The sequence below is a fragment of the Gymnogyps californianus genome, chromosome 6, assembly GCF_018139145.2.
Source record: "Gymnogyps californianus isolate 813 chromosome 6, ASM1813914v2, whole genome shotgun sequence".
NCBI classification, from domain to species: Eukaryota; Metazoa; Chordata; class Aves; order Accipitriformes; family Cathartidae; genus Gymnogyps; species Gymnogyps californianus.
In genome coordinates, this window is record NC_059476.1 from 24,304,074 (window position 1) to 24,330,706 (window position 26,633).

General features: G+C 44.7%; 1 protein-coding gene across 5 annotated transcripts in view; it reads right to left on the reverse strand.

Moving 5' to 3' along the window:
• Positions 1-26,633, reverse strand: part of CAMK2G (calcium/calmodulin dependent protein kinase II gamma) — a 119,603-nt gene that overhangs the window by 49,986 nt on the left and 42,984 nt on the right. For all 5 annotated transcript variants that reach the window (XM_050898901.1, XM_050898898.1, XM_050898899.1 and 2 more), the window contains exons 3-5: positions 15,732-15,791; positions 1,216-1,270; positions 523-588 (exon numbers count right to left, since the gene is read on the reverse strand). In XM_050898901.1, coding sequence (XP_050754858.1) covers positions 523-588; positions 1,216-1,270; positions 15,732-15,791 — 181 coding nt within the window. The remainder of the gene's footprint in view (positions 1-522; positions 589-1,215; positions 1,271-15,731; positions 15,792-26,633) is intronic.

Genomic DNA, 26,633 nt, shown 5'->3' on the forward strand with positions numbered 1-26,633 from the left:
AGCTCACAGTCAGAAAGGACTTCCATAGAAACATAGCCTTCAAAGCCCCCTCTCCCCCCTGCCCCATAAACCTTTACCTAGACACAGGCAAATTTAATGGGTCTGCCCCACAGCAATGGCACATCACTGGAACCCCTACTAGAAGGTGGCAGAGGCCAAGCAGGCAGCGCTCTCATAGCCACAGGACAGCTCTCCCCTACATCTGCTCACTAAGGACACACTGTCACCACCCACCAGAAAGGTCAGGCAGACAAAGCCGCTAGCAATGGGTCTCCCAGCAAAGAGCACAGCGTCTGCAAGTGGCAAAGACAGCAGCGTCTGCAAGCGGCAAGGGCTAGAGCTGCGGTGAGTCAGGCTGACTGGTGACAATAGTTTACGCTAATAGCAGAAAGAGGAATTGTTTTTTCCAGACAGGGAGCAAGAGTGTCAGAACAAAGCCATGCACAGAACAGCAGTCAGGAAACTCATTCCACTTGCCAGCACACATGGCACATACACAGAAGGGTCTGGAAACAGTCTTACCTGGCATCTGCTTCACTGTAGTATTCTCTGGCAACAATATCCTCAAAGAGCTCCCCACCAGTAACCCTGGAGTGCAAAAGAACAAGGAAGGTTACAGAGCCCGTGCACGTCTAGCTCAGGGCTGCACGGGACGTACGTGGCCACCCGTCTGGGCCCCTTCCTGCAGCCTGTGTGGGGACCTACAGCACAGGGGAGCCAGGGCAGGGCTCCACCACCGACCTGCGGCACAGGGGAGCCAGGGCAGAGCTCCACCACCATGGCACCAGCACTGTGACTGTGCCATGTGATTGACCCCTTGGACTGCCATTTCACCAGCAGTGTACAGGATGCTGCTGACACACTGGGCACGAATTGCCCGTGCACCTCTACAGAGCTCAGTATATGCTAAGCTTGGGCAGAACACCCCTCTTCTGACCCCCTCCAGGCTGCCTCAGAGACAAAAGTCAAACAGCCTGCCTACAGAGGATAGCCATCCTTTGCCATCCCACGCTTACATCTGCTGCCAGGAGCCTTCCTGGTCCATCCCCTACCACACAGTCAATGGATTTTTGTCAAACAGGCTAGATGTATCTACGGGTCTCAAAAGAGAAAAGGAGAATTATATTAATGCAGGTGCTTTTTATTCCACTCTTAGTCAACCATCCACATGCCTGTATCACTGGTGTAGCATCAAAGCCTTAGAAAGACACTTACAGATCAAAGACGAGGTAATGGAAACCTTCTTCTGAAATACTGTCATGGAGCCGCACTGCAAAAACATAATCAAGAAATGGAGATTTACAGAGCATGTAGCAAACATGACACTTCACAAATCAAGCCCATGCACACAGCCAAGTTCTCCCTCAACCCAATCAGTCTATTAATTCCCCGTGCCCTTCGCTTTGTGTGCTCACTTAGTGACCTATTTCCTTCCGTTATCTCAAAGGAACAGATGGGTGTCCTTCACATACATTCACCCCTCCCCAGCGTCAAAACAAACTCTAAATATCTTTGACCTCCTGTTCGTTCTCCTTCTCTAACGCTTCAGTAGCCTCCTTTCACATCTGCCTACTCTTTCCTCCATGCTCATGTTTTGCCATCTCTCCCCACCCATTCTTATTTCCCAAAACAAACCCTTTTCAGAATCTCCAAACAAGCCCCCAACCCAAAAATTGACTTCCAACCCCACCTGCATGTCAGTGCCATTGATCTCCCTTCTGCCTTTCATCTGTAAAGCTCCATGAAATTCCCTCCTTTTACTTCCTTTTCCTCACTTCATTCTGACTTACACTCCAAATCCTTACCCAAAATTCATAGCCAGTTTCTTGTCTCATTTTTTCTGACCTGTTTGTTATCACAGACATATCTGATCACATTCCCCTTCTCAAAATTTCATCGTCTTTCAGCTTCCTTACCTATCCCTGCCTAGTTCTGCTCCTATTGCCTAAATTAACCTTCATCTTTTCCCTTTCCTTGTCCTCTTTAATGTGCAGGATTGGGGTTGCCCCCATGATGGGCCACTATCCCCTGGTATTCTGGGGTCTCTGGGGCTCTGTCCTCCTTTCCCCATGTTACATGTGGCAATAACTATTGTATCTATGCAGCCAGCACAGTGCCATTTCCTCCTGTCTCAATCAAAATTTCAATTTCTTTGATGTTTCTTGGATACCTAGGCACTAATTCTAACCCAAGAGGAGAAACTAAGCCCTTAATTTCATATTGCTACCTACCCCCTACTTTTTCCTTTTCTCCCCTGCTGAAAAACTTCACTATTTTCCCTGCCAGTCAGAGTCACAAGTTAGCAATCCTATTTGACTCAATTCCTAAACGTTCACAACCTGACTAGGATGAGTTGTCTTCTTCACATGACCATCTACAGTCTTTCCCTATTGATTCACCCAACTAAAGCAACTAGCTGAGACTAGACTGAGTCTCAGTCACTGTAACACCTTGTAATCGAGTACTGACCAAAGTAACATTACTGTTCTCATCCCTACAAGAAAAATCTCGCTATTCTGCTCTGTCACTTTAATGGTACCTTTGCCTCTCTTCCCTGTCTTCCATTCTCTTCCACATAAAATACAGGTGACCTGTCTTGACTTTTCCCAACATCATGATTTTCTCTCTGCCAGTACCAAGAGGCCAGTTTGCACCTCTTATTGGCGCATGACGTCAGCTACCATAACTGTCTTGGGAATGTTTCAAACTAGCACTTGGCACACACTCCTACCTCATATGGAACAGCTTTTGCAAATGTTCTCAATGCTCTCCTCTAATCCTCCTTGCAACTCTCCTTTGCTAAGGCACCCTTCCACATGCACGCAAACACACACAAACTCAAAACTGAGAGTAGCACAGATGTGCAGAGACCACTGCCAGTACCTTTCCTGAAAGGATTTCATTCTTTCCTTATTCTTTCCGCCTGTACTTTCCTGTATTTTTCCTGCCTTTATCTACAAGCTCTCGGGGCTGGTCCCTTGATCAATTTCCTTTCCTTAGCACTTCTACTGCATCTAACCGCAGGGGTTTGGGAGGAGCACTCCACCCGGCATAATGCTGCAAACAAGCAAGTACAGCTAGAGTACCAGTACAGCAGGTGTTTCAGGCGCAACATGCTGTTCCTACAGCATGAAAATAGAGACACATCACCTTTAAGAACTATGTTCCTCAAAACACTTGCTGCAAAAAAAAGTTTTCTTCCACTTAAACAGCTTTAGTTGGCTGTGTAATAACCATTGCAATACAACTCTGTGTTTACAAGAAAACTTGCCTCCTGAGCACTTGGCAGAAATCAGCAGAGGTGGCATTACAAAAACACAAGCAAGAAGAAGGGTATTTCCTAGGAGAAAAGATTTCCATTCAAGACTGGAAACAAGATGGGAAGTGGCTGAAATAGACACTTGGAGTCCCAGTGCAGGGCAGTTTTCACTCCTGTGCACAAGACTATTTGAGGTAAATGCAGGAGACAGGCACATGAACAAGAGCTGAGGCCCAGGACACAGGCAAAAGTCTGTGAGGGGACCTTATGAAGATGGAACAGACGGAGAAACTTCAAGGAAAGCTGAATGTGCTAATGCGGTCATGTCTGGTGACGCTTAGTGTGCACGAAAAAGCATTCTCCTTCCTCTGGCACCTGAAAGGTCATTGAAGCGCTGCAAGAAACACCAAGCAGAGAGGAGAGCAGCACGAACGAAATCCTGACAGAGGGGGAGCGCAGCCACCAGCAGGCTGAGAGCAGTGGCCATGAAAAGTGAACAGCAAACACGTCTGCAGGTAGAAGCAAGAAATAGTGAACAATAAACTTTGACGCAAAGATGCGGGCAGCAAATTACATCAGAAAATAAAACATAAATGAGCTGATTGGTGCTATTTCTTTGTCCTGCAGAAAGCAATTTTGTCAGATACATTATGAAAAGGGAAGGAAGTAGCAATTCAGCTGGCAGAGACTGGCAGAGGCAGCAGAAAGAGCCTTCAAGGACAGTAAAACACTATTTGCGTCCTTAGGTGAAGGCACCATGACAGGAGGACAGAGACAGTTCATAAAAACTGACACTGTACATCACCCTAGGGCTGCACAGCAAAAGAAGGCCTTCGAGGCAGGACACAGGTCATTAACTTAACAAGGGAGCTGCTTCCTCGCGACAGCCCAGAGCAATGCTGGAACAAAATCTGCCTGGGATTTAATCTGTTGAGGTAACAAAGCTCAGGGAGTAATGGTAGAACAGCAAAACCCAGAAAAGCTATAGGAAGGATGACAGTGGGCCCTACCACCCTGCATGGGAATAACTAGCAACAGCTCAAAACATTAGGCTTAAAGTGTGGAGGGAGGCAGCAATGACGGGAGTCAAAAAGGATTAAGAAAAGTCTGAATATATCAAAACTCTTGTGACTTTCAATCCCAGCCCACACCTACTTCATACTGATGCCGACGGGAAGAAACAAAAGCAATATCTGGTAGCAGAACAGCAAGAGCACCCAGTGCCCTTTCACCATAACGTTTTGCTTACCTACCCTCCTGCAGAGCCACAAGAGCCCTCCTGACCAGCAAGGATACTGCAATCAGCAGCTCTGATGCCATGGTTCACTCTGCTGACACACAAGTCAAAATGGTCTGCTTTCTAATACAGTGCTAATTACCAGGGACTGTCGGCTTAAAAACATGATCTGCCTTTTCCAAAACCATTCAGCCAGCCCATCAAGTGGCATATATTCAGAAGTAACTCCACCACCTTTAGCTCATGTCAAGGACAAAAGCATTTTAGAAGTTTCTTGGCCTCCTCTCCACTTTGGTTCATAAATGTGATCCAAATTGTGTTAACATTCATCATAAAGATACACAAACATCAGATACCATCTGATACCTCCACCTTCCAGACAGTACAGAGCCCTCTTTGCTTTAAAGAGGTCCTATGCGAGTGCCCTCCACCTGAAGGCAGGACACAGGTTACTGACTGGCCAGTTCCAAGAGTGGGTAACAGGCACCCGAGTACTGGGCTGTCCTCTGTTTCAGATGTTCTCCCACGAAAAGGAGATCCCATTTATTCCACAGGCTGCTGGTCCTGACACACCATCTAACATCTCCATTACTACCACAAGTTCATCTTCAAGCAGTTGAGCAGAGCCCAGATAGACTGCTCATACCTGTGTAACCGGTTGACACAAGAAGGTGAAAAATATAACCATTTGTAGATGCTGGAGGGTAAAGGATTCCCAAAAACTGACTATCCATGATAAGAAAAATTGAGAATTAAAAATAAAAGTATTCACCCAGTTAACTTTTTCTTCAAAAATATTACAGAACCCTTTTTTTTGCTCTCATCAGGGGAGCAGTGACATCTATGTCTAGTGCACCAGGCTAGACAAACACACACATCACAAAGAGAGTCTCAAGTCACAGCAACAGGGAAGTTGCACAACAGCAACACGGGGTCTTCCAAAAGACGACTAAACTACAAAAGAGTCCAGTACTTGCCAAGGAACCTGATCTCACTCCATTCACCAGAAGATGAGGTAGATTATTTCTGTTAACTGATTCTGTCGCTCAGAAGCGGCGATTCAAACCATATTTCCTTCCTAGCCAAACACTCTTAACACAGGGATTCTTACAGATGTAGGGAATCAGTCCCTGCATACTAACTACAGAAAATTAAGCATTTTAGTGAGAAACAGCAATACAGTAACAGTCATGCCACGTGGTTTGCATTCCCTGCCTGAATAAAGTGACCCTGTACAGGCAGCCACAGGTCTCTGATGCCCGAGCATGATATGAAGCAACTGAGCATAAGAGGAAAATCTTCCTCATAACGAACTGTATCAGCCTAACAACCAATGCAAATTGCTGCTGAGTCATGCAAAGCAAGACTCTATGAATGCAAAAGTTGAAGCGAATCATGAAGAAATCAGAAAAGAGCTTTCAATTTTTATAAAAGTCCACCTGAACTACAGGAACATAAAAACATTGAAAAGCAATAGGCATCTCATTTTTAAAAAGTCACATGTAAAAGGCCAATTGATATTGGGGTCACAAATACAGATTATGCCTAGCCTAGATTTGACCCACATCTTCCCTTCACTCTACCCAGTGTGCTGAATATTAGTATCTTTTTACTCTTATGTCAAGCATAACAGGCCAGGAGCATTTATGCCTGCCATATAAGCCCATTCCCCTGTATCCCATATCCACAGCAAACAGCAGAGCAGGGCTGCCCAGGGGCTCAGCCCATGGTTGGGACAGGCAGGCTCTTGTAACAGAGTGGTTTCTAGCAACCTGCTGCAAGTAAATCTCCGCAAGCAAAGTAGTTACCGAAGTCACAGCAAAAGGCAAGTACACAAGCAGAAGAAGAATTTCCTGGGACAATTACCCAGTATCTTCACTTTGCAATTAATCATCTCTGCTTAGGAAAAGGTAACGTGGGCTGAAATATGCTTGCTCCTACATACCAATGGTCTTTGCCTGTTCTTAGGGACAATGTTCAAGCTACAGAGTAGGGTAATCTTGTCTGCTAAATCGAGGTTCACTGATGTTACTACGTGGAAAGCATTTGGATATTATGGGAACATAAAGAACAGTATTAGCCAACTACCTCTGCACCAACACACATCGCGTGCTGTGATTATATAATATCTGGGGCTCTCAAATTAAGTTGCCTGTGTTGCGTACCTGCAGCAGAGCCAATACAAGGTAACAGAGATTTCTGTTTGTCTCCTGGGTCACGGTAATTGCAACACAGTAACTCTTTCACAGAGCCTCAGTAGTGCAAACTCAAAAGTGCTCTGGGATCTTCTGGACTGAACAATGCTATTTAAAGGTCAGCCACTCGTTAGAAACAGCCGCAGCTTCACTTCTCAGCAGTTTCCAACCAGACATCAGACATTTGCCTGTAACATGGAGAAAGGGAGGAGGTAAGAGATACCACAAGAGGCATATTTCAAGAGACAGTGCATGCCAGAAGAAGCAGAATAAGATTGGAGGCTAAAACCTGCCTGATGCCATCTTCCAAAGTTATTCTCCAACACGCCAGGAGATGCTGAAACTACAGATACAAATACACACGGCCCGACAGACTGCAAACTGAACACTATCATCCGTGGCAGCACAAGTGACAAGTGAACTGATGCAGATGGCTACCACCCACTCTCCACTTCCCCAGCTGCTCACCAGCCTGGGCAGCCAAGATGGGAATTGTCCCACCACCTCTGAGCCTGGCTGTGCGCCAGGATGCTTCCCGCATGGTTTGCATCACTCAGGACGCAGGTCCCACGAGGAGCCACCACCAACCTGTGACTGCCTGTGAGCTGGGTGCTCAGCACCCACCCCAGCTGTTTCTCTAATTACATTAAACACGCAGAATTCAGCTGCAGCTGCTCAGGCTGCTTCCAAAAGGACTCTCCTTTTAATTAAAAATTTGCTATTAAAAAGCATTAAATTGTGTAATGCAAATAATCCTCTAGAAATCATCTGTTCCAGCAGCTAATGACCAGCTTTGTTAGAGCAGTAACTAACAGCAGCAGGACAGTTAGCTAACAGGACATAGCATGCTGCTGTTAACCAGCCCCTTAGGAACGTGGACTCTTTCCCTCCTCCTCCTTCCAAATCTGACACAGAGAGGTTACAGTATGCTGGATATGTACCAGCTTGCTGTAAACTCCCCAAGCCCACAGCATTTCACACCAATTGCAGTTTTAAAGCTTTGAAAAATGGAAGAAAAGAAGGGCTTGTTAACACTCTGCTCCGGTTCAGGCAGAACCAAGCTGCTGCAGCCTCTGCAAAGAAAGACAAGGAACAGTCCTAAGGGAGTATGAAAAGGCACACACGCACACAGAGGCGGGGTTTTTTTCCTCCTCACCATTGTTCTCACGGTAACCTTTTTAACACCCCGGCCCTAAAAAATGAGGTTAAAGCGGTGCCCTTTCTGCCATACATGGTGCCAAGTCAGGGGAAATTCCCTTATGCACAGAAATTCACAGCCTAGAAAGAAGCAGTAGGGAGAACAGTATCTTTCCTGTTAAGAAACTGGTCCTTCTGCAGAGGTAAAAAGCAAAAGTAAAAAAAGAAAACACAAAGTATTTTTTAAAAAACATCTCAGTGCCAACTAAATGTTATTTTTCCTTTGAATTTGCAATGTCTGCACTGAAAGGCTGAAGTTCAGCACATGATACATAACATTTAGTATGCCCTACTTAAAGATTACATGAGCCAAAAGAGTGCATTAGCAGGAATATTTCCTACTCTCCTGATAGCAGTGCAATCACAACCATCCAGAATTATTATTAATAATTTCCGATAATCACATACCAGATAAGCAAAGTACTTTTGATAACCACTAGTATTATGACAGCTTTTTCTAAAAACCCCAAGAATAATAACAGGTGAACTTTATTGATATCTCAAAGAAAATACACAGAGAACACCCACTTTATTAGAATTAATAAAATAAAGATAGAGGCCGTCACAAATTTTACATCTCATACAGGCTCTCCAACTTTGCTACACACATTTCTGAGATCAGGGACAAATCAGCCTTTGGTGTTGCAAAGCAGCACTCCTGCCCATGCAGGCAGGTGTTCTGCCTATGCAGGCAGGTGTTCTGCCTGACATCCCCCCAACCTTGCTGTATTAACCTGATTTTCACAACTCCTTTCTCACATTGCCCAGGACAGTCGTGAAACCTTGCCACAGAGGCAAGCTCTGTTCAAAAGGCAGGCTGTCGCTTGCATGATTTCACCAGAGTGCAGCTGTCCCTCTGTTCTGTTCAGTGCTCAGGCAGGGGGAACCCCAAAGAAGGCTCCTTCCATTTCCTCAATGCTGTTCTAACTAAGGGGTGGGGAAAAAAAAAAAAGTAGGGGAATCCTCCTCCTCTGACTTTTGCAGCACCTTTGAGTTTGAGTGCACTGAGTCTGGCCATCATCCCACTTTTTTTTTTTTTTTTTTTTTTTTTTTTAAGGTATTGGCTTGCATACAGATAAATCTCGCAGCTAAAGAGATGAATAATGGAATCCGAATACCTCTCTAGTACAGACCACAAAGGCATACAGAATAAATATATCCCCTGGCAAATAAGAAAATGCAATTGTTACTCCATTCCCAAACTGAGGGGGATTATGGAGAAACATTTTTCTTAAAACTACAGGAAAAGCTATAGGAAGAGGAGGCAGAAAAAGGAGAAAACAAGAAGAGGTAAATAAACAATAGGTAGGGAAAGAAGTAACTGGGAGAATCAGAATAAGAAATAAAAAGCTGGATTGCCTGGGATTTTGGGGAGCCTCCTCTAAGCAAGAGATGCATGGGCACTCACCTAAATCCCTAACAGTGCAGGGACTGGAAATAATAAATGGTAACTTGCAGCTCAAAGGCTCAAACTTTCCAGCAGGAATGCACTCTAGCTGATATTCTGTTTGGGGGTTTTTTGAGTGTTTGGTGGTTGGGTTTTTTTCGGGGGGGGGGGAGGAAGGCGAGGAAGAGGAGAGCAGGTTAAAGGCGTAAGGCCAAGAACATCATTGTTTGGCCTCTTAGGAAGCACAGCAACTTGCTGTCCTCTCAGACAGCCCCATGACACTTGCAAGGAAAAGCTGCTCAGTAACTGAGAAAGCTGTAAAGCATAACTCTTGCTACAAGGTCTCTTCTCCCCCCATCCCCTCCCTTCCCCACACCATCCCCTCTCCGCACCAGTTTCACCCAAGAAAAGGAGCAGTCCCCCAGCAATAGAAATCACAGGGCAGCAGCTTTAAACAGCAGGCCAGGCACAGGAGCATCCCACTTGGAAACCACTGAGTTTCCACAGAGCAGCAAGCGTGGCCAAACCACTGGAGAATCCCCAGCATTTTAACTATTCTTTGCACATAACATCCTTTCTGTCCCAATTGCAAAGGCAGTCTGAATGCCTGCAGCCAAATGAAAACAAGGAAATCTGCTGTTTACAGCAAAACACAGCCTACGGTTTTTTCGTGTTCACTAAGGAAGCAATTCAAATCTCTTGTTAAGGAAAAGGTGATAGGAAAACATTCCAAGCGGCAGCAGGGGGGAAAAAGCGAGGGCTTGCTTATCAAGAGTAGTATCTCAAAATGAGGAATGAGCGAACTTTAAGTTGTGGCTGATACCACTAAGACAACAAATCCAGTATTAGGTCAGACGACTTGATCAATGCACCCCATTTCCCACCAAGGTTAGTTATGAGCTGGATTCTCCAGCTGGGCTGCACACAGAAGCACAGCATCCTTCTTGGTCCTTGCAGCAATTGGCACCTTGATCGTAACCATCATTTAAGGGCACACAAACTGGAGGCCTTTTTTTATACACATCCATCAAAATCACTCCCATGAGACAGAGGTACTAGGAGGACAGACCACTTGTCAAAGGAAATAAAACTGAACTGGGTCAAAAGAAATTCTTCTAATTCATGGGAGATTTCTATACCATTTTTTCCCCATTTTAAATAAGGACGTTTCCAAAATTGTGGTTTATGCTGAGAGAAGCCAACAGATAGAAGTTAAAATAAAAAGAATTCAGGTGCAAGTATATTTTGGAGAAAAAGTCAGGAGCAGGAAAAACCTGAAAAAGCAATAATTCTGATACATGCTGAGGACAGCGTTTCACTACTGCTATAAATTCCCTCAAAGAAATTAACTCTGAAGCAGTTCAGCAAAAGATATGAAGGCAGAAATCAGAAACATAATTTGGCTCTGGCTCTTGGGCTACTACCAGCCTCTCTTGAAATACGTATTTTTATCATTCTAGACCTAAGTGCACGCAGTTCTTCACAGCAAAGGCTGCCATGAGCTGGGACACAATAACCAACCAGAAGTGCTCAGTTTGAACTATGAACAAAAGATATTAAAAGAACTACTTTTGTACAGTTGGGTTAAAAATATCTAAGAAAGAGTACAGATCATCTGGTGACAGGTCCAAAGAGGAGGCACATATTTAGACTGGCATAACAAAGAAAATTTAGAAGAAGGGCAACGCCTAACAACACGGTGGACAAAATCCACGCACAGAGCAGATTTCACGGTGCACTGAACAAGCCACAATCTTACTCTTGTAGGAGAACACAGGAATGCTAGAGAAGAGTTTTCAAAAATATGAATGAGGATTTTTATCACATTTTGCATCATTATTGCTTTGGGAGCCCTAGGACAGGAAAGCTCATGTTCAGCACTGTGCTGAACTTCACATCTGCACTGAACAAGCCTGCAGGAAGATACTGGGGTTCCCAGCTCTGTCACTGCTCTAATATTTGATGGGGAGCAGGAAGCATGGGAAAAACAGAATTCTCCACAAGAGAATCCCCATGTAGTGAATGAATTACAGGACTTAAAAATAAAATACACAGACTGACTGAAATTAAGTTCACAACTAAGCAGAAGACCAAAAGAGCTGTTCCAGTGAGTAAGAGTCGATATTCAACTCATTGTAAGTTTAGCTATACAACAAACAGAAGGCAATGGTGAAGTTTCTTTTATCTTAGCCATTACACAAGCTTCAGTGGCACAATCAGGAAACCATCTGCAAATGAAAGGTCAGGGCTATGAGTGTGCTTACAGAAACCTGCTTCTTTTCTGCAAAGCAGGGACCAAGGGAGAAGAGAGCCATATCATTCTCTTCTACGTGTTCCCAAATACATCCATGTCAAACGCCCACAAGATTTATAGATAAGTGAATCACTGGAACACTGAGTTGTTCAAGAAGTGGAATTCCCCATAGAGCCGTGACTCTTGCCAGCTTCCACAGGCATTTTATCTGCTCACAGACAGTGGGGTTTTAATGATGTTGCCGCTCTTCAACACTCCTGTATCCTCAGAAATGGGTGCCTCTTTTTTGCCTTTAAAACAGGGTGGAGTGAACAGATAACTGATTGACCTCCGTCCAATTCTGCTGTATTTGGTGAGCATGGCTGGCAAATGGTTTCTCTGGACCAGAAAGCAAAATACCCTAGAAAGTTGTCAGGAGGAAAAAAACAAGTTGAAAGCTAGGGAAAGAAGTCCTTCCTCTACTGAACTAAAGTCTGAGGTGACCAGCTATAATGGCACATTCAAATGGATGGTTCGCAATGAGAACACGGTACATATCATGAGTTGGAAATCAGAAAATTTCCTCAAGTCAACTTTCTTCTGTCCAGACAAAAAAACTTACTGCAACACTAAGCTCTTAGAAGGATTACTCCACTCTGATTACCTCGGCCATAATGGGCATCTAAAGACAAGCAAAACACCCAATTACAGAGCAATAGCTTATAATTAGGGCTGAGATTTGATGAAGGCATGTTAGGGTAACTCAGAAAGCGGTCATTTCACAAAGAGTAACAGCAAATGGAAAAATCACCATTCTTTTGTACCTCGAGTAACCTTTATTTTATTGGCGCAGCCATGTTATGGTCAATGTGTTGCAGTCCAGAATCTCCATAGCAGAATCAACTGTCTTGCAGCAAATGGATAAGAACCACAAATTCAACAATAGGTTTGCTTTATATCCAGTGTACAGGCAGGAGAGAAAAGCAGTGTCCTAACTTTCAATCCTCTGCCCCGGACTCACTAGAGGCTCAGGTTACTGTAGAAGAGCAGGACATGCTGCAACGCAGCTTGCAACAAAAACAGTAAGAACAAAACTTAATGGGGAAATTAAAGCAAGTGCAAAATCTGCAGAATTCTTCAGGATTGGTGTGCAGTGTTACTAGCATAGCTCATACTGAGGCAGCACACCAAATATTCATCCAGAAGAGTTTACAACATAGAATGGCAGTAACTAGGTGACTGTAACAGTAACTGCTAATACACATTTCAATACACACAATACACATTTCAAGGAAAAAACCTACCCCTATGTCAGAACAACATGTTTCCTTGACAATGTAACAAGTCCAAGGAATACGGAAGCAGAGGAATGCATGTAGCATCTGGACTTCAGCAAGGCTTCTGACAGCATCTTACTTGCTATTTCCATAAGCAATTTAGAAAAAAAATGTGTATTCAGAACTATCTTACAATCGTGTATACAACTCATTGAAAAAAACATATTCAAAACTGATCAAACTGGAACAATGTATCAAGTGATACCTTCAAGAGTTTGTCCAGACTCCAACAGTATTCAACAGTGTTATTAATTATCTACATGACGCAATATATGGCATTGTTATTAAAGATCACATTACTGTGTGGGGAGTTGCAACCCTATTATACTACCAGAAGATAAATCAAAATGGTCTTGAAAAATTTGGGGGGGAACCCACAGAGTGGATTTCTTCCTATTTGTTTTAATAAAGACAAATGTAATGTATACTTCAATAGGAATCCTCATCTATACAAGATGGAAAAATTATTTGCTTGCCACAAGTTCTGCAGAAAGTAGTCTGGAGCAATACTGCGTCAGAAAACAAACATGCATCAACAATATATTTAAATGGTAAGTTTTACAGGTTGATGTACAAAACAAGAGTATCTTTGGTAGGACAGGTGAAGCAATTCTTCCCCCTCTAGTCAGCACTGACATAGCTTTAGTTGGAATATTATGTCCTGTTTTGGGCATCACATTTCTAGAAAGATATGAAGCAACTGGAGAGAGTCCAAGGAAGGCGGGGGGGGCAGGGGAAGACTGGAGATCTAGAAAACATGACATATGAGAAAAGATTGAAAGAACTGGGTTTGTTTAGTCTGAAGAAAAAGAAGACTAAAAAGAGACATGATAACAGTCTTCAAATATGTAAAAGATTGTTAGAAGAAAGAAAACTACTTTCCACATATACTCCAGACAGAACTAGAAACAACAAGCTAAGATAGCAGCAAAGTATGTTTTTTCTAATGTCTAACTGACAGAAAAATTAAACATTTGAAAGATTGCCACTAGGGGCTGTGGAAGCATTCAAGGTTTTTAAGAACAAACATGCCTGGAACCAGCCAGGTATAAAAGGTTTTCACAGGACTGCTGAATGGACCATAGGACTTCCCGAGGTCTTATTCAACACACTTTGATTCTGTGTTGTAAGCATAAAACTTAATTCCTTTATTGCTATTTGTGACCACCCGTTGAGTTTAGAATGACTAGTCTCTTTATCTTAAAAGAAAAACTGTTCTTTCTAGGAAGACAAGAAATGCTCTGTAGAAAATGCAAGAACCACTGACATTCCCCCAAACTGTCTTTTCCAAACCACAATACAACAGGAGACAAGCATTGCCACTCATTACAGATGAGGAACAAGCTGTAGAATTGAACTAGGAATGTGATATGTTTCTGGTTTTGGTGTGGTTTACGTATAAAAGTGGTTTTCCTCTTGAGTATAAGATTTACTCTATGAGAGGCCTGGCAAGAAAAGATGTAAGAAATGATAAAAAGGAGACATGATGAAAGTGAAGTTAAGGCCAAAATAAAAAGTGATATCACCTACTAAACTAAGTGCAACAAGTCTTATGGGGCAAATTGAAGCTCGACAACTAGCTAATATGAGTTTTAGTTATGCTGAATATTGCCAAGCAATAAATTTACTGGCCAATATATTCACCAGTGCAAATTACTGTAGAAGGTGGCCACTGCTCCTCTCCTCATGCCATACCTCCACAACTACACTCAGATGCAACACAGCTCTTTCTGCTGAAAAGCTAATACTAAGGTGCTTTGCATTTTGTGAGGTCCTGAGCTTGTGGAAATTGCTTCTTCACCACATACAGAATAGGGTACAGATGTTAGTCCACAGGGTATGCTGTAAGGCACCTTCCCTCTCCCAGGTCTTCAGAGGATAGGAGCAAATGATTATGAAGCTGAAAGTCAGGAGACCAGACAGATGCCCTTAAAACATTATCTACACTGACAGATAGGGTTATGCAAAAGAAAGACAATGTAATGCATCACAGGTTTCCCAGACAAGGATATTTAACAGTGGTTTGGTTGAAGGCGGCAGTTTGGTATTTCTTAATGTTTTCTTAAATAAATTAACTCAAATTAGACCTTAGCTAGGATCCTAGAGGCTTTATTTATTTAAAGATTCTAAAAAGGGGATTATTAATGGTCCAAATCTTTTGCTCAAAGCTACTTCCAACAACGTGAAATTTCTCTAAAAGAAAACTTAGGACAAACTTCCATGGTGCATTGGAACTAGATAAAAATCCATGCCCTCTCTCTACAGTTCAGTAAATAATGTAGTTTTGGTTTGAAGTTGTGTCCTACCTTGCCTCCTCCTGTATTTCTAGACAAAACTATTCCCTTTAATCCATTACTCTTTTTTTTTTTTTTTTTTTTTTTGACCACTGCCAAAATGGGCAATTTGGTTTTGGTCTCTTGTTTATAGAGTAAGTGGCCACTGTAATGAGAAGAGCTGACATATTAGCCCACCCTCTTTTAACTTTGGGCACGTCACTGAATACGGCATTTAAATGAATACGTCAAAAAGTGCCAAGAAGAGGAAACAGAAGACAGGTTTGGGGAAAACAAACACAACAGCTCACTCCCATTGCAGAATGCCAGATGAGCAGACAAGGATGATGCATCACCCAAGGAGGAGGGACAGCTCTGCATGGGCGAGTGGACAGGAACACAGCACACTATGGTGAACATCTGAGCCAGGATGCTAAGGAATGGGACAAGGTCATATGCAGAGTTTGTCAAAGAGAGAAACTGAGGTGATTTCAACAGGCAAGTTTGATGAGTTGTTGTGAACATTCAGAATACATCTACTCTCTTACAGCATGCTAGATGAGACACATTACTCCTCTCTCACCCCCATCCCTCTGAGCCCAAGGAGGTTTACCAATATTTGGATGCTTTAGAAGTCGGCAGATTCGAGCTTCACGTTCCAGTTTCTGGTGATCTGAAAGAGAATAAGAAACAAGGCATTAAGCACCACAACTCTGAAATAAGCTCTTGTTCGTATTCAACGGAGAAAGGAACACAGTGACCCAGCATACATCCAGAGGGCTGGGAATTACTGGAACACGACTGTCTCCCAAAACCTCACAGCCATTTCAGGCGAGGGCTATGCAGCCGAGGCTGCAGGAGGACCTCTGCTCCCACTACAGAGCTAGCACTAAACTGATATTCCCTCCTTGCATTCAAAGTGAGTAGCAGCAGAGTCAAAGACACTGCTCTTCCGTCAGCCTCACAAATATGCAAAGCCACTTCCAGTGACACCCCTTCTGAGACTTACCCCCTTCTCCAAGGCTGGAGAGGAGGAAGAAAAGTCTCTGAAGAAATAGCCCACATGAAATGGGAAAAGGACCTGCTTCCACTCCAGAGAAACACTGGGGAAGAAGGGCAGAGTAGGAGGGAGAAATACACAGCTCCTGCTAGTGCACAGCCATCACATGAAGTAGGGAACTCTGCCAGCTCCAGTGAACTGTAAAGGTAACCATACTTCAGTACTCGTGGACAGACTCGCTGATGAAATGCTGATCAAGCACTTCGAGATCTCCAGGCGAGAAGTTCTGCCCAAATGCTAAGTATGCTTATTCCAGCCCAAAGGCAACATCAGTTCGAGCACGACTGTCATCTGAATTAAAGAAAAAAGTATCAAGGAGAGTAAAAAACGGTTTCTCCTCCCTAGAACTGTAACATGCATGAGTGCAAGGAAATGAGAGGGAGCTAGAGCAACTCTGGCCATCTCAGCCAAGAAGCAAGGGGCCTCTTAGCCACTGAGACTCAGACAGGAGATTTTTCACTACAGCAGTGATTGAGTCCTGAACTTTCACTGCAAAGTCCCCATCCTCTCAAGTGAAATGCTCACATCGACAAGCACAGTTTCAGTGAAAGGATCTGAAGGACGCAATCCTTTTAGGCAGCCCTGGCTGCTGCTAAACTCTAGACTTTTGGGGACGCAGATGCCTAGAAAGGGGCAAGAAGCAAGGACTGCCCTTCCTCCCCTGTCCAGCCATCAAAAGAACATAGCAAGGGGAAGCAGCAGTCCCTGCCTGCTCTTGACATTTCTTCTGTAGCACATCTTCAGCACACAAGGCTTGAAAACACACCTTCTCTGCATCCCCTGTGACACACAAGTCTTCTCCACAGGAGTAAGCAGGACCCTTGGCTGGCTGGGCTACTCAGCAGATCACTGGTAGGAATGCAGCATACTCCGATTTATAGGAAATCCACTAGTGACTCCCTTCAGCAAAGCCACACTGCACTGCTCTGCCTGAGAATAGCCTGTGCAGCTCCGTGGTCCCTGCATGACCTTCCCTTACCTTTGTAAAGGAAGGCTTTGGGCAACTGCTCTTTTCCCTATGAGCAGAAGATGGAGACCAAGCCAGACCTCAGCTCAGAACACTCTTCTCTCCCAGGCTGGGAATACCAGCTCAGGGCACTGCAGGATTTCTGTCTTCTTCCCCACTGATGAACCATAGAAAATGTCCCAATTAATACTTTATAAGACTGAGATGTGCTTACATTCTCATCTCTTACTGTTCAGGGATGGGAGAAGGTAAATTACTCCTTTCATCTCTCCTTCCTTCTCAATCCTGGAAATGATTGTTGTTGTTGCATATATTTTACAGCTCTATGCCAGAACCGCTCTCCAATAAAGTAGCGGGCAGCAAGAAAGCCTGGAGAGCTTCCATGCTCCCGAGGAGTGGGTGCAGTGCAAGCACTTTCTCACCTGCATTGCTGGGGAGGGGTGGGGGTGCCTTGGCTTCCCTTTTAGCAGCACCTCTCACAAATCAAGTTTTGCAAAACACAGTTGCAAGGTAACAGACTGCGCTGCATACTCTGCACTCAGGCCAGATTCTCACAGCAGGACAACAGTTTAAGATAAACTATCCACAGCCCGCTTGCACGCCTGGGTCTTGCAAATTCCCCACTTACCCTCCCAGCTCTACTTGGAACTCCTACAGAAGGGGATCCTTCATCCACCCGGATCACGTTGCCCTCATGCGCAGTTACACTTGCTGAGAATCTGTTCCCAAGTACAAGGACACGGGGAAGCAGACAGCAAAAACAGCTGAGCAAAGGGGGAAGGAGAGGTAAGAGCTCACCACGTGCTACTCAGCCACCGAGTCCTGACAGCCAGGACAGACAGCTGACAGGAGCAAGGCTCAAACAAAATGACATAACCATCAAAATGCCACGGGAGATGTAAATCAAGAGCAATTGCTCCCCTGAAATCCTACACCATCATGGAGAGGGAGGGGAGCGGGCAGGGCAGCTAGTGATCGTGGGCAGCAGCCACACCAGAACTTGTGACAAGAGGTCATCACCCCATACCCCATCCCTCCAGCACCACACAGCCTGGCTGGAGACCAGAGGAGGAGTACAGCACTCCGGTCACAAGGTACAGGAAACTATTTCTGGTCAGGGGGAAAGCATACCACACTATTCTGTCTCCAGGGCAACAAAACAGGCAAACTGAAGCACAACTCGCAGAGAGAAAGCACACTCCAGCCCCGGGAGCACCAGCCCGCAGCAGCCAGCCCCCACAACTGAGAGCAGTGAAAGGTCAGGCTGGGCGGGTTTCCTGCCATGGGTCCTGGAGGATCACGGATCCCGTTCCTGCAGGATCACCTGTCCCATTGCAGGCGGCACCAGAACACAGGCCAACCTGTGACTTGAAAATACACCCCCCCCCCCCCCCCCCCCCCAAAGAGAGCCCCTTTTTAAATCTTTCTTCATTGCACAGTGGCCTTTGGCACAGCGTAGGCATTTGACTTTCATTCTAGGGATCAGTGGCAGAGCTGATTTGGTACTTGTGGGGAACAACTCGGTACCTAAATGCATAAGGAATAAACACGGAGCTGCAATTTTTCTACCTTTCTCCAGTCTAACAACAGTTACTCCCAGTATGAGACAGAAAAAACAAAATTCTGCGAGTCCAGCAGAGCAGTCAAAGGCTGGGCTTTAACACATCTCTTATACGGGGTCTCACCAAACCTCAAAAATGCAAAGTATCTTAACTGTATTAGAATAATGATGAAAAGATGACATGGGTTCAGATCCCTGCCTTACCAAGAGCTTGCAAAGCAAATAATTTCTCCTCCTTCTGCCCAAAAGATCAAACTTATTTCTGCAAGCCATTTGCGGAGTGAAGGTATTTATTCTTAATGCACAGTGGAAGTACACCTCATAGCTGACAGAAACACAGCAACACATCTGACCTACCTTACAGGATCCCAGGCCTGGGACATTAGGCCTATTTCCCACCTTTCACAAACTATGAAATTCAACCAGCAATTTCTATAACTTGTCTAAAACACAGTATATCCTTTAGAAGACATAAGGGTTCACATTCAAGACTTCAAGTGATAAATAAAGCCATACACCCACAGAAGTTACTCCAAATGTTAGTTATCCTTCCTGTTAAAATTTAGCACTGCTGTTCCAAGTCTGAATTCATCTACCTCCTGCTTCCAAATATTGGATTTCATTAAGCTCTTTTCCTGCTACGTTACAGAGCTGTCTAGCCCTGAACAATAGCTGATGCTTAAAACTTAAGTACAGGATATTACAAACACTCATCTAATATTCATTTACTGTTTCCCAGCCAAAAAAAGAGAATCTTGCTATTTGGACAATTCTTTCTACAGTCTGAAGCAATGAGTATCTACACAGACAGAAAAGTGCAGTCTACGTAGCTCTTTTGGAGCAAAATTTAAAATGTAAATGCTTAAGGAGATGGTGCTTAAAAACAGCAGGAGAAAACTTTCTCACGTTTGATACACAAACTAAGGTGTGCATATCTATTTCTCTTTATTAGTCCTTTACATGATATGATTTCTGCATCTTGGTTCAGCATGTGAGATTACATTTAACCCAAGTACCTTTAACGTTATTGCTTTCCAAATACTGCGCTAAGTGTTGTTCTAGTAACATTAATCCCAGGTTTCTTCAGAATATACCTGATAAGAAACTGCCTGTTCAGAGAACTGGGATTTCTTTGGGTTCGGTTTTGATTTGTCTAGGGATTTACTTTAATAGAAAACAAGAATGATTGTGTTAGCATCATTCGTGAGAGTTAAGGACTTGTAAAAATGAAACTGCTTCATTTTATACAAACATGCAGTCCATTCACTGGGACAGGACTGCTCATGCACAATGGATGGATAGAAGTGGCCGTGCACAACTAATAACGTCACAGCTGTAAGAATCTCTAACTGAGCAGGTTAAAACAAAACCAACCCTGCCTGAGTACAGAAGACAGCAGACCAAAACCATGATAGTTTGGCCTGTATGTCCTAAATGCATCAAACGTCAGCAAATAAACAGGATAACGTGATGTAAAAGAAAGGCGTACCCAACAGAAATAAAAACCAGAATGCAGACAGCTTTACTTCACAAAAACCTGGCAATCTCCAGCAGTGTGGGGAATATGACTAGTTTTGTACCAATGTGCATTTCTACTCTTTTGTAAGAAAATCCTTTTCATTGTCTGACCACTTCAGTCTGTTACCCCAAAGAGGCAGTGGCAGAGATGGATGAATAACGTAAGACCCAACTTCTGGGCTCCATTCTTCTCCAGGGAATCTGTTCCCGGTTTTCCACTCTAGCCACTACCTGCACGGCTGCTTTGCAGGAGGTTTTTCCTCATCAGGTCTTTCTCCTCCAAGGGTACCTGAGGCCTGGAGGGGAACATTTTCAGACACACAGACAGGGCACAGCACAGGACATCTACAAATCCCAGTAGTCTAGAGCTGTCAAGTGAGAACATTTACATAACAACAACAAAAAAAAAAGAGATGAAGAAAAAGGTCACTGTGCCTCATCAGTCTGTTAGGAAGCTGTGCTGAGGAGAAGGGGCTGCCAGGGAAGCACAGGGAGACCTGTCTGCCTGGAGCCGAGGTACGCTTGCAAAAGGCAGAGTCTGGGGAAAGACACCTGCAACAAACCCGAACAGGAGATCAGTCCCAAGCAAGTGGGGTGAGGGCCGAACTTGAGCCGGGGAGCAGGAGAAGATGGTTAGGTGTCAGGTGCCGACACTGCAACCCTGCACAGGCAGCACACCACGAAACCCTCTTGGCTTCAGACATAGCTACGATGCCCTGACTGACTCTCGCTCCCAAGAGATGCGGAGAGGGGTTTTGTTTCAGCTGCAGGCAGCTGCCACACAAACATGCTTTCCAGCCAGAGTCTTGCCACAAGCTCCTCAAAGGACCAGTGACCGGGGAGGTTGAGAGAGATGTGCCCTTTGCGCCCCATCCCCTCCATCTGCCCAAGGAACACTGACATTTATTGCCCTAGGAACAAACGTCAGCAAAACCACACCTATTTCAGGTAGTTCCTTCTCCTGGCAAGCAGAAGTAGAAGACAGCATTAAAAACTAATTGAAAGAGTGGACAAAACAGTTACTGAAATAAACCAAACGAAGATTTATCAGTGAAAGTGATTAATTTCACACCTACCAGAAAACGAGGTGGAAAAAGTTAATTCTACCATACTTTCTTCAACAAGCATTAGAAACACAGCACTGTTTTGAAATGGTTCCACATGCAAAGGAGCACACCCACTGCAGCATTTACCAGCTTACTTTACCAAACTGCAGCTATACTGAGGTACTGTGGCTAAAGCGCACTCTTTATTTAGTACACCTGCCTTAAGAAGGAAAAAAAAAAAAAAAAAAAAGAGGGGAGGGGGAAGCTTCTAGCACCCTAAAAGTTTAGCCACCCCAATGAGAAGGCAGATTCTTTCCTAAATGCAGCAAAAAGAAGCAGCAACAAAACAAACGCTTAGTTGTGAATCATTTCTGTTTGATGAGAAACTGTGTCATGAAGGAAAAAACCTTGCTCCAGCCTTTACAAATACATAATCTTCCTGCTCTCAACGGGAATATACAATCCGGCTCCTCAATACTACAGTCCACCTGTCTTAATCCTACACTAGGACCATGCTCTATCATTGCTGTTAAAGGAGGCTTGAAGCTATCATTCCTGTGGGAACACATTCTAGATTACATTTCTGAGAATGGGAAGAGTCCGGAAGAGGAATCAAACCCAAAGCAATAAATTCAGTTTGATTGCTGTCATCATGCCAATTCCGGGAGATAGTCAATTGGTGCCAGCTGCTAAGATATCATTTGAGTTGCTTCAAGACAGAAACCGAATTTGCATCAAATACATTTTGTAGTGTGAGACTAGTCTGAGCCTTCAGGTTCCTTCATGCTTTTCTTTGCTTGTTTAAATTTAAACTTCCTCTCTGAGACATTCCCAGCAAAAGAGAGCTAGCTTCCTCATCCCACACTTCAAGCCACAGACTTTCCCCCGTATTCTCTTATTTTTCCAACAAGACTGTGCTACAGAACAGCTGAGATCTCTCAGCGTTTGCAATAGGGTGGCACAGGACAGTATGCCATGCCACACCACCACTTTAAACATGAATACCAGCAAGTCTCAGATCACTACCATTTCCCCTTCTGCAGAAGTTAGTAGGAACAAACAAAAAAAATCATCCTAGGCTTTGAGAATGACCAGAGGCCCCCATAGATTCAGTATATCCTTCTGACAAGAGCTAACAGCATATGCCTAAAGAAAAATATAAAGAAAATAAGCATATAACGACACTTCCCAAACGCTCTCCCTCCCTCCAGCTATTTGCAGCTCAGGACTTTGACATTTCCATTTCAGTGTTTCTACATTGCCACTTCAAAGACCAGCCAAAATTAATAAATCTGTAACAGCATACTACCCCCATTGCAGGCGACATTTCTGAAAGCCGAAGTGTGTTTTCCAGCCTCCCAGTGCAGAACGACCCCAGTGGCACGACATCCCAAGCACAAGGGCAGAGGGGCATCCATCCACTACCACCACCACCACCAGCATCTCTGCTGCAGCAACTACACAAGAGTCATAAAGTCACCAAGGGGAAGACACGGCTGGAGCAAGCAAGTGACGATGAAACAGCGAAGCTCCACTTTTCTCACCCAGTGAAAGCTAGAGAAACAAGACAGTGGTGAAATCCTCATCACTTGCCTTCAGGTACTGACAAAGGAGGAGGTTCAAGTGCCAATAGGAAACAATAACAAATACAAGACCTACTTTCAAGAAATGCCGGCAGACGTACTTTCTGACAAAGCCTTTCCTCTTGCAAAACCACTAATATTATTACCCTGTAACAGCCTTTTCCCACGCTCTCCCAACCTCCCAGAAACAAACAACTCCACGTGTGGAAGTGTAATACTACCTCTAAAAGTACATACACACATGGATCTTAAAGACAGCCAGAAAGCTCACGCAGTTGGTAACAAGCTGTGTTTCCACACACTAGTATCTGTGAACCCCTTGGTATTACTGTACTGGAAAAACAAAACAAACAAAATAAAAGGAACGAACTACGTGAACTTAGAACAGAGTTTCCACTTTTTTGTTCAAGTAATGCAAAAATTAGACTATGAACACCACAGAGTAGAAGTCAAGATGGTTTAAGTAATTATATTTGTATCTCTGATGAGCACCCTGAAGAGTGGGCCAGGGAAATTTATTCTCTTTTCCAATATTTCATTACCTTGTACTTACTTTGCAAAGATAATCTAACTGAAGGCAGATACAAACAGGTGTACAAGAGGGGCAAACGGAAAGAAGGTATTAAAAATACCTAAAAGAGATGGATCTTTTAAAAAAGTCAGTGTGGACCAGTTTCTATGCTTGGTGTCATTCAAAGCTTCCTTTTCTTTTCACATGCATATTTTTCAGCTTATCAGCAAACACCTTGTCCAATATTTTTCTTTGGGTTATCCAGTAGGTGGACCTGGTAAGGGAAGCAGAATTCCTGTCCTCTTGCTTTCAGCAGGAATGCATACCCTGAGTATTACCTATTGTACACATTATAAAGCAAAAGAAAAGCAACCTGATGTGCACATTAAGAGGAAGCGGGGAGCTTGGGCTCTCACAGACACCAGCAACTTTCCAGGAGCTTCAAGAGTCAGAGGAGGTCAAATTACTGAATCATCACAGGCTCACAGCTATAGGTGAGAGTCATCTCCGTCACAATTAACGATGTGAACACACAGGGGTTAAGTGTGCTCAAGCCTGATATGCCATTCTTTGCCTATGAAGGCACAGATAAAGCCAGACTGGGTGTTTTCTCTCTCTCAGAGAGAACTCCCACCATTCAGCTTAGGTTCTTGCCTAACAGCAGATCCCATGGTTTGACCAAAGCCAGCACGGCAAAGCAACGTGAAATCTGAATGCATGTGCATGCACCAGTACATAGAAAGGGAAGAAGCAAGCACCCCAGCCATCCACTGTAGGCATAGTCCTTGGCTTCACATTTGAGATCAACTCAGAATCTGGGCAAGGGACCTCCTTCTAAGCTTGCTACAGCACTCAGAGCAGGCTTTTGTAAACCCCTTGACAAGACATCCCTCCACAGCATCTGCTGCCCCCTCGCCACCTGACCCATCCTTCCCCACAAGCCACAGGGCCCCCAGAGCCCCTGCTCTTCCGGCTGTTTTGAAAGCTGTTCCCAGTCTTATTCAGCCAAAAGCAAGGGGCCAAATAGAGCCCAGTGGATTCAGCCTGAAGCCTCGGTGTCAATGCAGCCACTGAAAAATGAGCCAGCACCATGACTGCATTAGGCAGGCAGAGGGTATCTACCTACAGAACAACTAACACAGGCCAAAGCACCATTCAGGCCCCAGTCAAAGTCTTCAACAGCTCTGACATGACACACATGCCGTCCCTCACGTACAAGCCCTGCTTCTGGTCCACGTCTCCTCTCAGGGCACACCAGTTCCTCTTGCTGGCAAGATAAATGCCTCTTCATCTCCCCGGTCATCCTTCCCATGTTGCCAGTGGGATTTACAAGGCTTGTGCCAACTCTGCTTTATTCTGTGTTTGCTTTTCCTATTAACTAGTTACTTTAGTTACTAAAAACCAGCGAAGAATTTCCAAGAGCCTCTGATCTGAATTTCATTCCCCCTCTTTTTTCTAGCTAGCTATCAGCTTATTCCATGCCACCGTGATGAAGGGAAGTCATAGAGGGAACATCCCTTCCAGGTTTGGTAGTGAACAGGTGGGAAGGAAACGTTTCACCACTGAGGTTACCTTCCAAACTGTGTACTAGGTCAACACCTACGGCCACAGAAGTCAGTACCTACAGTCTGCTGCAATAATCAAGAATTCTACCAACTGACCACTAAAACTACCCACCAATTCACCAACTCCACCTGCTCCATTGGCTACTGCAAAGAGCACCATTTCTTGCTTCTACAAGACTTCTTCCTTGCTCAGGGTGGGATGAAACACAAGGAAAGCCAGTGCTGCAGTGGGAGGTACTGGGAACCATTGCTGCAGCAGCGCATTGTAGCTCCCTCTGAAGCAATACATCCTCCAGTTGACAACAAAAACGCAGCCACCTTCCTCCTGACCTGAAGCAATGGAGATCACCAACCACAAACACTGACAGGCAGCTGTAAGCACAGCAAAGGGCAGGAATTATTTTATCTCGTTTTATCTGCTGTGGCCAGAAGGCGTTAACTGCACCCGCCACAGTCCTGACAGAGGAAGAAGTGTGGTGTAATTGTACTCCCCCTAAGAATGGCGCAACTGCCATGCCGTCCAGCCTGGTGGGGCATTTGCTTCAGGGCCCTCACCAGGTTTGTGATGAGCGCAATGGTGTATTTTAGCTCTCCTTGGGCATATTGGGTTAGTGTAATTTCAAAAGCCTAAGAGAGCCTACATCCCAGAGAAAGGAAGAACTGTGGGATATAAACACAACTAGCAAAAGGAATGAAGTTTTCAAGCCAGAAGATGCTGAGCTCCACAGCTTTGAATGGTCAAACAACTTCCCCTTTCTTGCACCAGAACAGAGCAAAAATTAGTACAACCCTCTGTCGCTGTCACTTCAGACCTCGTATCCTGTAAGAAGACCTTCAGTTCAGAGTACTTGTCTAGTCTAACTCTCAAAACACAGCCCCCCATACCACCTGCACCCCATCCCTGCACCAAAGCCCTCCCCTTCCTTCCCCCTGCCCCACATGCAGCAGCACCCCCCACCTCCTTCCCCCGGTAGGGCTGCGGTTCAGCACGTTCCCCTCCATTTTGCCTCCTGCAGCTTGCACTTTCCTCTGCGGCCCCACATCCTGCAGCACACGTTCCCCCAAGCCCATGTCCTGCTGCACCGCGTCCCCCCAGCTTCCTGCAACTCAGCAGGGAGACATACCCCTTCCCTTCCCCAGCAGCCCCAGCTGCACACAGGGCAGCCCCAGTCCAGCCCTCCCATCCCTTGTTTCCCATCTGCAATGGCACCATTTTTTTTTAAACTGCATTTTACAAGTAAATCACGTGCTCAGCTGCTAGTTTGGGTGCAGAGCCAAGAAAACAGTGCATGGGGGAGGGGAGCTTATGTATTTTTTGTTTCATGTGACCAGCTTACCAGCAACTTCACTGAGACCAAGAGCAGACTCTCTCCCCACACCCCTCCTTCAGCACCAACCCCTTCCCCCAGATGCTCTCACAGCAGAGATGCAGAGTAAATGCACAACACGAGAGTCTGGCATCTCATGTGACTATAGCCAACCTTGAACTCAAAAAAGAGGTGAGACACCAGCCTTGCAGCTCAGCTGATCGTCTGAAGGCTTATGTGCAAGGAGCTAATCTTTCCTATAAAAGAGGGATGGGTCGTGGAAAACTGGTGGTGGGAAAAATTAAAAAATACAGTATTAAAGGTAGGGCAGAGGGGAGGAGCATGCTCTGCTGCTCCACAGATGTTGGGGTGGTTCCTCCTACCCCACTGGAAGCAT